The 14,541-nt window shown below is 43.7% G+C and overlaps 1 protein-coding gene and 1 pseudogene across 3 annotated transcripts in view; one reads left to right on the forward strand and one right to left on the reverse strand.

Moving 5' to 3' along the window:
* The window catches only part of LOC107076754 (uncharacterized), a 95,475-nt gene that overhangs the window by 25,427 nt on the left and 55,507 nt on the right, over positions 1–14,541 (forward strand). For all 3 annotated transcript variants that reach the window (XR_011182751.1, XM_069181009.1, XM_069181011.1), the window contains exon 11: positions 13,985–14,099. Coding sequence is in view for 2 of the 3 variants with exons in the window: in XM_069181009.1 (XP_069037110.1) it covers positions 13,985–14,099 (115 nt within the window). In the remaining variant the exon portion in view is untranslated. The remainder of the gene's footprint in view (positions 1–13,984; positions 14,100–14,541) is intronic.
* LOC138226659 (U2 spliceosomal RNA) lies at positions 8,115–8,182 on the reverse strand (annotated as a pseudogene).

The raw sequence follows: 14,541 nt of genomic DNA on the forward strand, positions 1-14,541 counted from the left end.
ATACACACACATACATATGGAACATATTCTGAAACTGAAGCAGAACACTTACTAAAAAGTAATACTGAGACTTCTTACATTTTTTATCCAATCTAATCCAGAAATTACACACACGCACCAAAAAAGTATATCGTTCATCTTCAAAGGCTCCAGTTCCAGGGAAATAAGCGGCGGGTGAGAGAGGTTTCCCAGGGGCAGAGCGCGTGGTGAGAGACCCAGTTTACCGAGTATTTATAGACTCCTCTTCGTAACCATGAAACCCCAGGGTCTGAGAGAGAGAGGGTCACTACTCCTGGCTTCTTTTTACTGGAAGTTGCTGTACTGACAAGGAAAATTAAAATACTATTGAAAAAAAGTTTGTAAAGACATATCAGACAGGCTGAAGGAGCACTGATGTAAAGCCTGCAATTGGTCTGGGGCTCTGAAATATTTATCTAATCATAAATATTTCAGAGGCGCCCAAAAAAGGCTGCAACGTTCATTCATTTTGTGAAACTGGGACTATTTTTTCCTTCTGGTCCTCTACCAGCTGCTGTCAGCCAGGGCACCAACATGGTTTTAAGAGCTGCAGAAGTTTAGTTACAGAATCCCTGAGGCACAGCCTGGGTCTGTGTTCTGTGACTGGAATGTGTTTTCTGGACTTCTCTCAGCACATGCCTCTTTCATCTGAGTCAGACCTATATGGTGATATGACAGGTCTCAGAAACTCTCAAAAAGTTTTAACAGTTGAAAATGTCAACTGGGGGTGTTACTTCTAGCTATGTACCACTTTGGGCTTGAACACTTTAACCTTCCTAAAATTCCCCCTTAATTCAACTGGTGAAGCAATTTCTCAGTCCTCTCTGAGATTTGCTGTGTATTGGGGCTGCCAGAGCTGAATGGCTGTTGTGTAGCTACTGTGTAGTATAGGTGGGACTACACTTCAGTGGTGGATAAAGTGGGTCACCTCTTACATGATGAACCAATCTCCAGTATGGTGACAGAGGTGTTAAGCCTCATTTTCTGCCAAAATTCCACTCTGTGCTTGAACAATCTGACCTACCTAGAAGTTTCCCTCTTAATTAATTAATTAATTAATTAATTAATTAAGTAATTTCTCCTGATCTCCTTTGTAGGAGGGTTGTATGGAAGTTTACTTCAGACTTTTTGCCGCATAGTTACTGTAGTTTCCTATGGGTCAAACATGCCTTTACTACAACCTGACCATAGTGCACTACAGTAATCATGCCATAGTCTAGTGCAGTAATGCAAAATGAAGGCATGTTACCATTACCGCAACCATGGTAAACCTGCCACAAAAAGATGAAAGAGCACAATGTCTATGGCAGATTTACCAAGGTAAACACCCAGAAAGGAAACTGTCAATTATTATTAAGTTCGTAAATATTATTCCATTTTCCTGACAAAATTTTCCTCAGTGATTTTTTTACTCTTACAGGCAAAATCTCACAAGACAGCTTCAGCAGTGTCAGTGTTTGGGCAAAGCAATAGTGAGTGCTGACCCATATACAAAAACATAACAGCACATAAAGAGTTGAGAGAGGAAGCTATTCAGTCCATCTAGCCTGTTAGATTGCCTGTGACTAATTGTTCCCAGAATCTCACCCAGACAGCACTTGAAGAATCCCAGAGTGTCAGGTCCCACAGCTCCTTTCCCCAGTTTTCTTTTGTACCCATGCTTTGTTGTTGAGCTTAAAGTATCTTCCTTTGGGGTCCCCTAAAAGGATTGTGGGGGTCCCTTTATGGATTTTGCTTCCATAACCCAATTGTCTTGAATTGAAGACTATAGCGGTTCAATTTCTTTAACGTGTTTTTCTGTGACAATCTTTTGACTGCCAGAAAATCTTCAATAGTTTTCTCATTAGCTAACGCTTATGGCAAATCCTGAAACAGGTGAAACTGCTGTATAATGGGAATCAGCTTTTTACTGTACATCTACAGCATATAGGAAAAGTGCAACACCTGCATCACCTGTTTTCCACGCCAGTTTATAGGCTGTAGAATTTCCGTTGAGCTAGGGGTTAAGAAATAGTACTGAGCTGCAGTAATTTTCAGTTGTGTCAGTGGCTTTATCTCATCGTACAAACATCTTTGCTTTTGGTCATGCCATCGATTGTGTGAAATTACATTTTCCAAGTGCTTCTCTCTTTTTTCTTTTCTAAAGCTTCACTCAGAGTTAATTGTCTTGTGCCCTTATCAAATTTAGAGGGGGAGCGAAGAGCTTACGAAATCAGGTCTTGTGATGAATTCTCTCTGTGAAACAGTATCAAGTCAAAGGAGGTGAAACCGTAGTACAAAAGGATGTTTTGTAACAGATACTGTATCTCTTCCCATTAACTCCCCTTTCCTCTCCCCTCCACACCCACTCCCCTCAGGGATCAGTGGACTGAGAGGCGTGACAGACACAGAGCCACATCCCCTCTCTCTGTCTTCCTCTCCTGTTCCTTCTCTTTCTTCCTCTATCTCCTCTCTTCTCCTTCGCTCTCACTCTCCTTTTCCCTGTCTCTCTTGATTGTTCGCTTATGCTTCCAGTTCTCTCTCATTAATCCAGCAAATTCAAAATGTGTATTATTATTATTATTATTATTATTATTATTATTATTATTATTATTATTATTATTATTATTATTAGAAAGGCTCATTCTCTGTTCCTCAGGCTGTGCTAAGATCACATTTTGGGCAGCCAGCTCTACTGAGTTTTCTCCCCACTTTCCTCCTTCACCTTTCCCTCTTTCTCTCCTTAACAATTGAATTCAATTCAGGATGCTTTATTGGCATGACCATTTAGAAATGGATGGATCAGATCTTTGGATTAGTTAACCTACTAGCAACCAAATGGGCTGGATGGGCTAATGGCCTCCTCTTGTCTGCCAGCATTCTATGTTGCTATTTTCATGTTCTAAAATTAAAAGTTGTAATGATCAATACTAATAGGCAAAATAGAAAAGGAAATTAGAAAGATGAACTTTTAGAATACTTTGGAAAAAACCCAGTCCTGGAATGTGCCTGTACTGTGCTTTGTGAGCCACAGCGTCTCTCTCTCTCCCCCAGGCTGCTCCGAGCCTCACTGATGTTGAGATCAATACCAGTTCTCTGTGAGCTGCAAGCTGACTTGGCTCCCTGGCTTTGATTTTACAGATAACACAGTGTAGAACTGCAGCAGACTCAGCCTGGGTCCACCGTGTGTCAGCCAGAGCTCCTTCTCCCCTTCCTCTTGCCCCCATCTCTCTCCATCTCGTTTTTTGGATGACCTATCCCCCCGATTTGGAATCTGGCACACAGCCCTTTCCCACACAGGCAGAACGAGGCTCCTCCCAGCCTACCACCCATCAAGTCATTAATCTTTTAACGCATCGCAAGCTCTGAAGCCACATATACAGGAGGTTCAGAACCCACTGGAGGGGAGTTGTGTCTCTTGTTAACATTACTGCATGCCTGCAGGCACTCTGAAGCTCTGGGGGCCAGGAGAGCCCTCTCTGTGGGATTGGCACTGAGCACTGTGCACCACCTTGTAGGGAATCCTGGTCACAGTCAGCTAGCGACATGTCTCAGACTCAGACCTGTGACCTGGACCATCGAACCCAACCTAAATCAGAGCAAGCACGTTTACTGGTTGAGCCACTTCGGAGCACCCCCCTTTCTTTAACACCTCTCTCTCCTTTTCTCCCTCAGTTTGGCCCTCTCCACCCCCTCCCTGCTGTGCGCTGTCAGTGAGTCTCATCATTCAGTTTGAGTCAGTCATTAGAGTGAGTTGGGTAATCTGTCAGTCTGTCTGTTATCTTACCCATCAGGCAGCTGGTCATTCTGTGTGTCTAAATGTCAGTCACTCAGCCCATCAGTCTTTCAGTAGGTCAGTTAGCACACCAATGAGTCTCGCTCTGGTAGCCTGTCAATCTGTCTGTCCTACAGATTGGCAGGCTACCAAGTCATCTGTGTAACAGTCAGTGGTTTGGAAAGGAGTTTAGTTAGCTTGTCTGTTACTAACTAATAATCAGGTAGGTAATCCCACCTAGTTAGCCTAGACCTAGAGTCATTAGACCTAGACCTAGACTTAGTAAAACTATCTCTGCAACTGATTTTGTACAGATCCAGTGCTGAATGTAGGAGGTTCTTCCTTACACAGAGAGTTGTAGATGTTACTGTCTAGCAGTCCTGCTGAAGCTAACTCACCAGGATTGTGCAAGAAAGGTCTTAATGAGGTTCTGGGATAAATGAACTATTGACCAAATGAGCAAAACAGGCCCATTAAACTTCTGCATGTCTATAACTACCGCTGCCCTTGACTCTCACTCTGCTTTCTTCTGTTTTCTCTCTTTCCACCCACTTTAAGAGTTCAGGAGCATGGCTGGAGATAAAGGTAACATTAATGATGTTGTTCTTAGTGTAGGTAAAGACGTACACTCATACACAAGCACACGCTCTCTTATAAACGCATTCTGACATGTGATCCAGAAATAGCCTGTAATTATGTGTGCTGTGGGGAGCTGATGTAACTCTATTTCTCTGAGTGCTGCACTGCCTATTACTGGACTATTATGGGGGAGATCTAAAAGGCTTCTGTATGGAATATTAATATACCATGTTTCATTTTGGAATGAAGACACAAAGACAGCTTTCACCACCGTGACCCTGAGAGGTCCCACTGTCTGCCACGCGTCCGGCATCCCCCCACACACACAGTCAAAATCCACACTCAGAATCCACACTCTTTACCCCATCTGGCTATTCAGAAAGAGCATAGAACCTGAGATCAGTTAAATAAAATGGGAAGTCAAAGAAACAGAGCCAGCACTGGTGCATGCTCTGTCTTCATTCTTCCATCCTCGGTGAAGTGTGCCAGTTCCAGTGCCATATGCCTAAGAGTCCATCAAAGTACAGAGCATAAACTCAGACCCATAACTCAGACATTACATTATATATGCCAGCCACATTTCCCATATATCCTTACCAATCATGGCCTCCTAATAATCTATGAATTGGCTTCATCACTCTGCTCTCCTCCCCACTGATAGCTGATGTGTGGTGAGTGTACTGGTGCACTATGGCTGCCGTCGCATCATCCAGGTGGGGCTGCACATTGGTGGTGGTGGAGGGGAGTCCCCATTACCTGTAAAGTGCTTTGAGTGGAGTGTCCAGAAAAGCGCCATATAAGTGTAAGGAATTATTATTATTACATTATCTATAGAATAATACAGAAAGCGTGGCAGTATCTATATTGGGGTATAGAACACAAATCCCGTCCTCTCTGTATCACTGTGACCATGCACTACATCTCAGGTGCACAGCAGCAGTTTCATCTCCAAATTGCTCAAAGGTTGGTAAAGGTCAGCATTAAAATTCACCAGGGATTTAAACACAAGGACAATGTCTATTTGTGTGTGAGAGAGTTATTAAGTGTGTAAACATGGCTGCGTCTGTATCGGGGTACAGCACAGAGTGAGAGAGATTCAGCACCTCCAGATCATTCCCAGTCTCTGCTGCACTGCGCTCGGGGCGCCTGCACCATCTGCACTCTACAGACAGCACACCAGGAGAGAGGCAGAGAGGGAGGGAGAGAGCAGGGCAGAGAAATTAGGGAGAAAGTGAAGGACACAGAGAGAGAGTGGAAAAGAACAGAAAGGGGGGCAGAGGAAGGACGTTCATGAGGAAAAGACAAAAAGGCAGAGAGATAAGAGAGGGAGAAGGGAGAGGGAGGGAATTTGAGGATGAAAGGGAGTTTTTTTACGGTTAGTAGCATTTCTTTAACTGTTAATTGTACAAAATTTCACAACCCCCACCCTCCCCAAAAATAAACACCAGATCACATCAAAAACAAGATGTCCTCTTATATTAAAAAGATTACATCTTTGGTGCACCACAGCAGTTAAGCTTCTCCAAATTGCTCACAGGTTTGTAACGTCAGCATTAAACCTCACCAGGGACTTAAACACAAGGACAAAGTCTCCACTTTCCTGACCCTAGTTCTGTTTTGCCTCCTAATAGAAATGGCCATTTTTGCCTACCTACCACAGTTCAATAAACTCAGAGAGCCGAAGATGAAGGAGGAAGAGGAAGAAAGACTGAAATCGAAAGTCAAGAAAAGACAAACCTGGGAGAGAAACATGGGAGCGAGAGCAAGGGAGGTTGAAAGGAAGATGCAAAGACAAAGAAATATAAAGAGGGAGAGGGGGCAGGGAGAGCCTAATTGCGATTCAAGCAGCGAATTTCATTTCTAGGACACATTTTCCAAACACTGTAATTATGCTAATCTCCCCCTCCCCGCTGCGAGCTACGAGCTGTCCTGGCAGCTCTCTCCCAGCACTGCTCTCCAGCAGGAGATCTGAACCCACAAGCCCAGGTGCTCTCTGCGTGAAGAAAACAGGCACAGGACACCGCGTCCTCACGAACGCTCACACAAGAAATGAGCACCTTTTTAAAGTGAACAGTTTACCTTTGCTCAACTCTGTTGTGATAATACCTCAGTTTACCACACTCACCAGCCTGTACGTACCACCCTTAGAAACATTTACGGGAGGATTTTCGAAGCTTTTCCTCCAGAGCACATTACTTTTAATGTGCTGAAACGTTTCTGAAAATGACAAAATGAGTATATCTTTCACTTAAATATTATTTTGGGATTAAAAATGAGCTCTTTTTTGGGAACATTGTTTGCATGGCACACAATGCTTTGCTAGGTGTTTTGTTACTGTGGTAACCCACAATAAGAACGAGATGAAGGAGTATGCAGTGCAGTTAAGAGTTTTCCCCAAGCTGAAGTCTGCTGACTTGTGGACCTCTTTAAGACGGAATACGTGGCAGTGCCACACGCTTCATTGACAAGGCTAATATTACTCTACAGATTCACTGCGGGAACCCAAGAGTGCCGCAGTCCTTGTTGTGATGTAGGAGGGGCGTGTTTCCGGCAGGCACTGTGAGTGAGAAATGCCCCATGTGCCCATGCCACCCGCAGTGGGGTTAGACTGCCAGGCAGAAATTAACATCCATGGCATACTGTACGCCTGTGAGCTACAGGCACCCTCCTCCGCCCTGTCAATTAGACTGCCTCATAACCCCACTTGTCACCAATGCTTAAGCACCCCAGCGTGACTTTCAGCACCATTACACACATCAGTAATAACTCGCCAGGCTGCACTTGCCACTACTGTTTCAAGTACAAATTAGGGAAGACACCACATCCAGTAAATGCTAATGGAGACACTCTGATGCACAGACCGTGTCTTTCATCTTTCCGCACAGATCTGGTTTTTCTCTTGCCAGCTGCAGGAACGTTGTGCCTTCAGTATCCACTGCATCAGACTGATTGATTTAGGAAGACTTACAAACAAGAAGATGGCCGTTCACTGTCTTGCTCATTTGTTTTGGTTGTTTTGCCAGTGGATACAAGCAGGGAGAAGCAGCTGCATAGGGAAAATGGCTGATGTGGCTTAACAGGTGGCTTCATGCTCAAACCATGGGCTCTGCCACTGGACTCCATGTGTCACCCTGAGCAAATTACTGACATGCAAAACTGAGGTCCTGTGCTAAGTGGCCACGCAGTAGAAACCGCTATACAAATGTTGTCCTTTCTATTTTCTGTCTATCCAAATAATTCCATCCATTACGGGAAATCCACTTACTCCTAATAAGTGACTCCACAGTCACTATAAAGTTCACAAAAACCTGAAGCCTATTCCACAAGCATTAGTCCTCAAGACAGGATTACACTCTAGACAGGATGCCAGTCCATGGCAGGGCACATGCACACAGAGAATTAAGACACTTAATTAACCTCTTTATAAATCAGGAGGAAATGTGGAAAAGAAGTTAGGTAACTTGTAAACTAGGAAAGAGCAAACACAGTAACAAGGAAAATGTAAACTCCACACAGAAGGCAACACCGGCTGGAATTGAACCCATGTCCCAAGAGTTGTGACATTCCACTGCCACATGATTCATTATATAAATAAGATTTAATGCACAACCATGGATAGTTGCTAAGCTTCAGATAAGAGGACTGTGATTTGGCCCCGTCTTGACTGGTTGCTCAGTAGTAGATTGATCTGTATGTTGGCTGGCATTGTAACTGTCTCCTCAGACTGTATGAAGCAGCCGTGCTGTAACCAGAGAGGAGGGCCAGTTGGTTGTATGATGAGTTGGTGGTGAGATACTACACTTGATCTTAGCCAAAAGGCCGAGAAGCGTTGGTGGTGATATATTGTACTGTACTGTTCTCCCCTTCCCACAAATTGGTGGTGACTCATGCAGAACTGGAGTCACCTAGAAGAGAAAATGGAGTCTATGTCTGTGTGTAGGGGTAGCTCACTGTGCAGAAACCCTACTTTCACTTTTCTAAGAAGACATTACTTTGATTGGAAACATGCTTTTATAAAAAAGTAGTTCAATTCAAGTAGCCATATCACCCTGCAACTCACAACTGGCAACCCACTGAAGCTAAGCAGGTGTGAGCCTGGTCAGTACCTGGATGGGAGACCTCCTGGGAAAAACTAAGGTTGCTGCTGGAAGAGGTGTTAGTGGGGCCAGCAGGGGGCGCTCACCCTGTGGTCCATGTGGGTCCTAATGCCCCAGTATAGTGATGGGGACACTATACTGTAAACAGGCGCTGTCCTTCGGATGAGACGTAAAACCGAGGTCCTGACTCTCTGTGGCGCTTCTCGAAAAGAGTAGGGGTGTACCCTGGTGTCCTGGCCAAATTTCCAATTGGCCCTTACCAATCATGGCCTCCTTATAATCCCCCTCTATGAATTGGCTTCATCACTCTGCTCTCCTCCCCACTGATAGCTGATGTGTGGTGAGCGTTCTGGCGCACTATGGCTGCTGTCGCATCATCCAGGTGGGGCTGCACACTAGTGGTGGTGGAGGGGAGTCCCCATTACCTGTAAAGTGCTTTGAGTGGAGTGTCCAGAAAAGCGCTATATAAGTGTAAGCAATTATTATTAATTCATAAAAGGCCAACAAAATGATGTATGCTAATTGAAAAGTCCATCTTTTCCCCCACAAAAGGCTTGATAATGAAAGCCAGCATCATGCCAACTTATTTCAGGGCAGTAACAAACAGATTACTGATGGTACAATGGGACTCCCAAGATGGGCTTGTCCTTGACCTCTGCTGGACATACTGCTGGCCTCGCAGAGATCACGTTAGAGAACAGTCTGCATCTTTGTTCTCCGTTCTGCCAGGACAGAGAGATAAAGGGCTGAAGATACTGTGTGAGCCTCTCCCTCTGTCCTCTGTTTCTCTCCTGGTTTCCCTGTGTCTTTTATATTGTCAGCCCCTGTTCCTGCTTCCTCCACATCTACTGCTCTCTTTGCCTCTCCCCTTCTCACTCCCTCGCCCCTTCCCTTAGGCCAGCCCAGTTAGCTCAGTTCAGGTCTTTCTTGAAAAACGTCTTTGAGGTGCGGAGCTGAAAATTGACTCCAGGGATTGTCTTCTCTTTATTCTCGTGCACCGGTTCTCACATCGGTCTCCAGTGTCATGTAACTGAATCCCAGGTCTTTCTGTTTCCTCGTTCTGCATGTCCTTGAGTTTCTGTGTGGCGAGGGCTACAGAGCTGGGTCTGTCCCATAGAGCCTGTGAGAGCCTTGTCTGCCGCCTCTCAGATCAGCCACATTTGAAAGCTTTTTCCTTTTTTTCAGAAAGTCATTCTAGAAGTTTAAAAGCACACAGTGAATGCACTTTAATTCAGACACTGTTAAAAGTAAATTCAGAAATTGTTAACCTTGATCCTTCGGAAAACCTCATTTTTAAAACTGGACATTTTACTTCTCCTGTTGTGATACACAGTTGCAGCTGCTCTGAACTGAAACTGCAGAGTTTGTTTGGTGAAATTGTCATTTATACCTTTTAATGAAAGGTGTACTGTAAGTCTTAGCAATTCTAGTGAGTGGGAGATAACAGGAACATTCAGCTATTCATCCCTGTTCTTGACTGATGTATTTCATGGTATAGAGGGGTAAAGGGAAGATAGAGGTTAGAAACATAAGAAAGATTACCAACTAGAGGAGGCCAGTCAGCCTGTCAAATGGTTCATTTTTTCGCAGCTAATTGATAGAAGGATCTCATCTAGTATTGGCTGTTTATCTTGTTTCATACCCTCATACATGCCACCTGTTCTTGGTTCTTCATTCCACGTCTGTCCTTTGGTTGGCATTTCACTGTTCAGTCTGATGAAGTCCGCTAGAAACACAATCACAGGTTGTGCTTCCAAATTTGACCGGTTCTGGTCAGACCCCTTTTTATCTGTCCATCTTCAGTAACCACTTTATCCTTAGAGGGTCGCTGTGGGCCAGGATCTCATCCAAGAAGTCCAGGGAGCAAGGTGGGACTGCCAGAGGGGCTGGCTAGGGGCACATGCAGTGCCTTGCAATATATCCCCCTGCAGAGTATCCACATCCGTTGTCATCTAAGCTTATACTCATGGCAGTTTCACTCATGGGAACACAATCTATTCCAAACTGCTAAAGTTAAAAAATACTGATAAGATACAAATAAGTTATATTTTCTTAAAAAGAATCTTAAAAAGATTCTCAATCATGTAATTATTATCTTTTGCTGTGGTAACCCTAAATGAGTACAGGAGCAAAAGATCAATTTAAAGGGTTACAAGACTAGTATGATTGTCTTTGTGAGACAGATATTGAATTTCATACACTGATATGGCAAATTGATCATAAAGACCAAGAGTCAAAAATTTACTTTTCTGCGAGACAACGATTACAAATATAAACTGGAGTGTTCTGGTAAGAGGGTGGCTCATTGTTATTGTTGCAGCCTTGCAGCTCTGGGGTCTTGTGTTCAATTCCTCGGGTTCTATTGACATGTAGTTTGTATGTTCTTCTTGCGCTCACCTGGGTTTCCTCCAGGTGCTCATTTCCTCCCGATCTCCAAAGACATGCTAGTTTGTTCATTGGCTTCTGGGAAAGTTGGCCCTGTTGTTAGTGTGTGTGTCAGTTTCTGTGTCTGCCCAGCGATGGACTGGCATCCTGTCTAGGGTGTACCCCGCCTTGCGCCTATTGCTTGCTGGGACAGGCTCTGGCTCCGTGACCCTGAAGAAGTGGTTAGAAAATGGATGGATGGTCTGGCATGAAGAGAGTGGATGACCTTGAGTAGCCCAGTTGTCTTGACTTGAATCCAACAGTAAATGTATGGAAAGACTTGAAGATTGCAGTTAATCAAATATCCCTTCTCAGCTTGCCATTACTGGAGCAATTGTGCCAGGAAGAATGGGTAACAATTACACTATCCCACTATACAGTGCTGGTAGAGATGTATCCAAAAATCACAACAGCAGTAAGTTCTGCTAAAGATGCTTATGCAATCAGAAAATGTGTCCACACAGACAGGGCCAGATTTGAAACTAGGACCCTGATGCACTGATGTGACAGCTCTGTCCACTGTGCGACTGTGTTGGTCCACTGTTAATATAAAGCAAGTTAAACTCTAATTTCCAAGTGGTAAGCAGGTGTGATTCACTGACGTCCAGTTTCACAAAAAACTCTGACATCCTGCCAGAACTAACAGATCGTAAGAGCCGACAGTGGGATCTAGAGTGGTAGCACTTACGCAAATTAAACATTTGGTTGATGTAGGTAGCTGAACAAAGCAGTATTTAAGCATGAATATTTATGACATGACAACAGCTGCATGACAGAGGACTGCTCAGCACTGTTGAGTTGTCTTCGTTTACAGCTCTTGTGTTGAACATTTGGTCTGTGCTGTATATTAGCTAAGGTCTCATAAAAAGCAATCTTGAATTTTTAATGTAACACAATTACACAGAAGAACGCCAAATTATAAAATCTGTCATCACAAAAATTTCAGCACAGGGTTAGAACTGTCTAAGTGCTTGTGCACTGTGATGTAATCTAGTGCAACAAGTGCGATAAAGAAATAGATAGATGTTAAATGGCTCAGCTAGTTTTTTTTAAATTGGTTGTGGCTTCCAACAAAACACAACAGAAAAAGACAATAACATTTTCCTTACCTCACAAAGAACACCCCTGTGCACTCATATGATCAGTAGTCCCCTCCATTTTCCTGTGTGAGGACCCCTAAAATACAGTTATGCAGGTTCAGTGAACCCCCCAGGCTTTGAGTACATCAGCACAGCACTCCTATAACCCCATTGTCACTGCTGGTGTCCATTGGCATCATGGATTCTAGCAGTCGAGGGTCCATAAATGATGTCAGCACAGGCCAGGATATACTGATGCCAGGAGAGGGAGTGTTGAGGCTCACAGCACAGTGCCAGCAACATTTTGGTTTTAGTATGGACCGAATGTAATGCGTTTCTAATTGTGAAAAAACAAGGAATCGTCATGCCATGTCTTTTGAGATTTGGTGAGTCCTTCTCTCTATTGAAAGTCAAAACTTACTTGATTGACTAACTATGCCAAATAGCAATCTACAACACTTAAGAATTACTTCGGTATAAACAAGGTGAGATCAGGATTTCTTTAAGTTGACACAAAGGCAGAGAAGTGTCATAGTTCGCAAAGCCAAGGCATTGAAATAAACTTGAGAATCTGGCATGGCAAGGCCTCCTAAAAATGTTTTACATCCGAGTGGAGCACTTTCTACACCATCACTCTCCTTTCTGTGTGATTTTTGAAATTGTAGAATGCAATCTATCCCGATGGCCCAAGGGGGAAGAAAGAAGAATTGTAGAAGTAAAAAAACACAAGGGAGTTTGAGGCCCAGAGGCCAGGGGCGTGTCTGACAATGCTTGTTAGCTGGAGCCCTGTGGAGATGCATCAGGCCTCAGGCTGGGCCAGGTCTGCTTTCCTCACTGCGTCCACTGTGCAGGTGTACCACACAGGTGCTTCTGCGGTTCGTTAGCAGTTTGTTAATGTGCTTAATTAACAGACAGTGTGTCAGTAAAATTACAGATAAGAGAATAAAACAAGATCTTACTGGTAAATTCTGAAGCAGCTGTGCATTTCACTACTAGTTTATCAGCTTTCTCATGTGATTTAAAGTTCTTTGTTCTTCTATATTGTTTTAAATTATGAAGCAATTTCATGATTTATTAGGATGTCAGTAAGCATGCCAGCTGGCAAATACCAGGCCTGCCTGCAGCACTGATCATAATACATCAGTGACTCTGATCTCCAGCTACGATGGGGGCATCTGATTGGCTGCTAATAGCAAGCACCAATTAAGGGTTCCAGTGCAGACAAAAGTATTTTCTTTATTAAAAAACAACAAATGAAATTATGTGCTGTAGTTCTTTCCAGCACTCCTCTCTGATCACTTTTTTTTTTCTTTTAGTACATAAGCAGTTACTAAGGAGCACATCCAAACACAACATATTAATTAGTAATTGGATGTGTGGCTGTGGTGCTGCAAAGAAGTCTGACGTACTCTCTGGCTCAGATGTCTGCTTGCAATGAGATACGAGAGCCTGAACGGAGCTGCAAAATGTGAAAATATTCACAAAAACATAAGTTTGAGGTGCGAGACTGGTGCTTTGTTCATAATTAGGTGCAAAGTTTCCTGGAGAAGTGGACAAAAACAGCTCCAAGAAGAGCTTAGAAGAAATGTCAGTTGACTTTGCCTTTTCAGTTCTGAACAAAGGACGTGAAGGGATTCAGTTCAAGTGTGAAAACTTCTAAAGGGTATTGGTAAGGACATCCCATACTTAAACACATTGAACAGGAAGATAAAGATACTTAAAGCTCAGCAGAGGTGAGGCCATGTCGGCACAAGTAGAAAATAAAAAGTAGTTCCTGCCTGACACCATGAACACACACTCTGACACACACTCTTTACATTTGAGTTGTGGCTGTCAGGATCAAGCTTCCTAGTTGAGATGCTGCTGTTGATACTCTGGAATCCTTCAGGAAGTGGCTGGGATCAATTGATTATCAGCAAATAAAGGAGTACGATGAGCTGATAGTGTAGTCTTGTTTGCAACCATTCAGTTCTTTCAAAAGCCTTTAATCGTTTTCCCTTCCTTCTTCTAAATTCTGTGCATTCTGTTGGCAGAGTGTGCGTGGTGCCCAGGGCTGGACGACATTGCAGACGTGTTCATCAGGCTGGGTGCACGGCGCTGTGCTCTGTTTCCAGAGGAAGGAGATGACCAGCAGAGCTTATGCAGCCGGTCAGTGACACATGGGTATAGTCCTGTTTCTGTTCCCCCACCCGCCCCCATCTCCCAGAGAGCAGGTCTGAGGTCCCTGTTCCCTCAGGAGGCCCGGAGAGACATGGGTGTGCCCTGTTCGCTCAGGTGGAGTAGATCATCATTGTCACCTTGTCCGAATCGTCCGAAGTTTCATTCAGTTTAATTACAAAAAAACATAAGCAAAAGAAAGTCTTAAAATTCTGTGTTTCAGTTCTGCAGATGTGAAATGAATACACAGTACAGAGTCTGGAGTAAAACAAACTCTAACACCACTCCACAGTAGTACCCATAAAACCCACAAAAAAGTAATCAGCTGGTACTTCTAAACACAAGCTCAGAAAAAGCCACCACAGACGAGTTAAAGAAATCACATTCAATAGTGTCAGATCAAAACAATACATTTTAGACTAAAGCTCATCAT

This window comes from Lepisosteus oculatus, chromosome 2 (assembly GCF_040954835.1).
Source record: "Lepisosteus oculatus isolate fLepOcu1 chromosome 2, fLepOcu1.hap2, whole genome shotgun sequence".
NCBI lineage: Eukaryota > Metazoa > Chordata > Actinopteri > Semionotiformes > Lepisosteidae > Lepisosteus > Lepisosteus oculatus.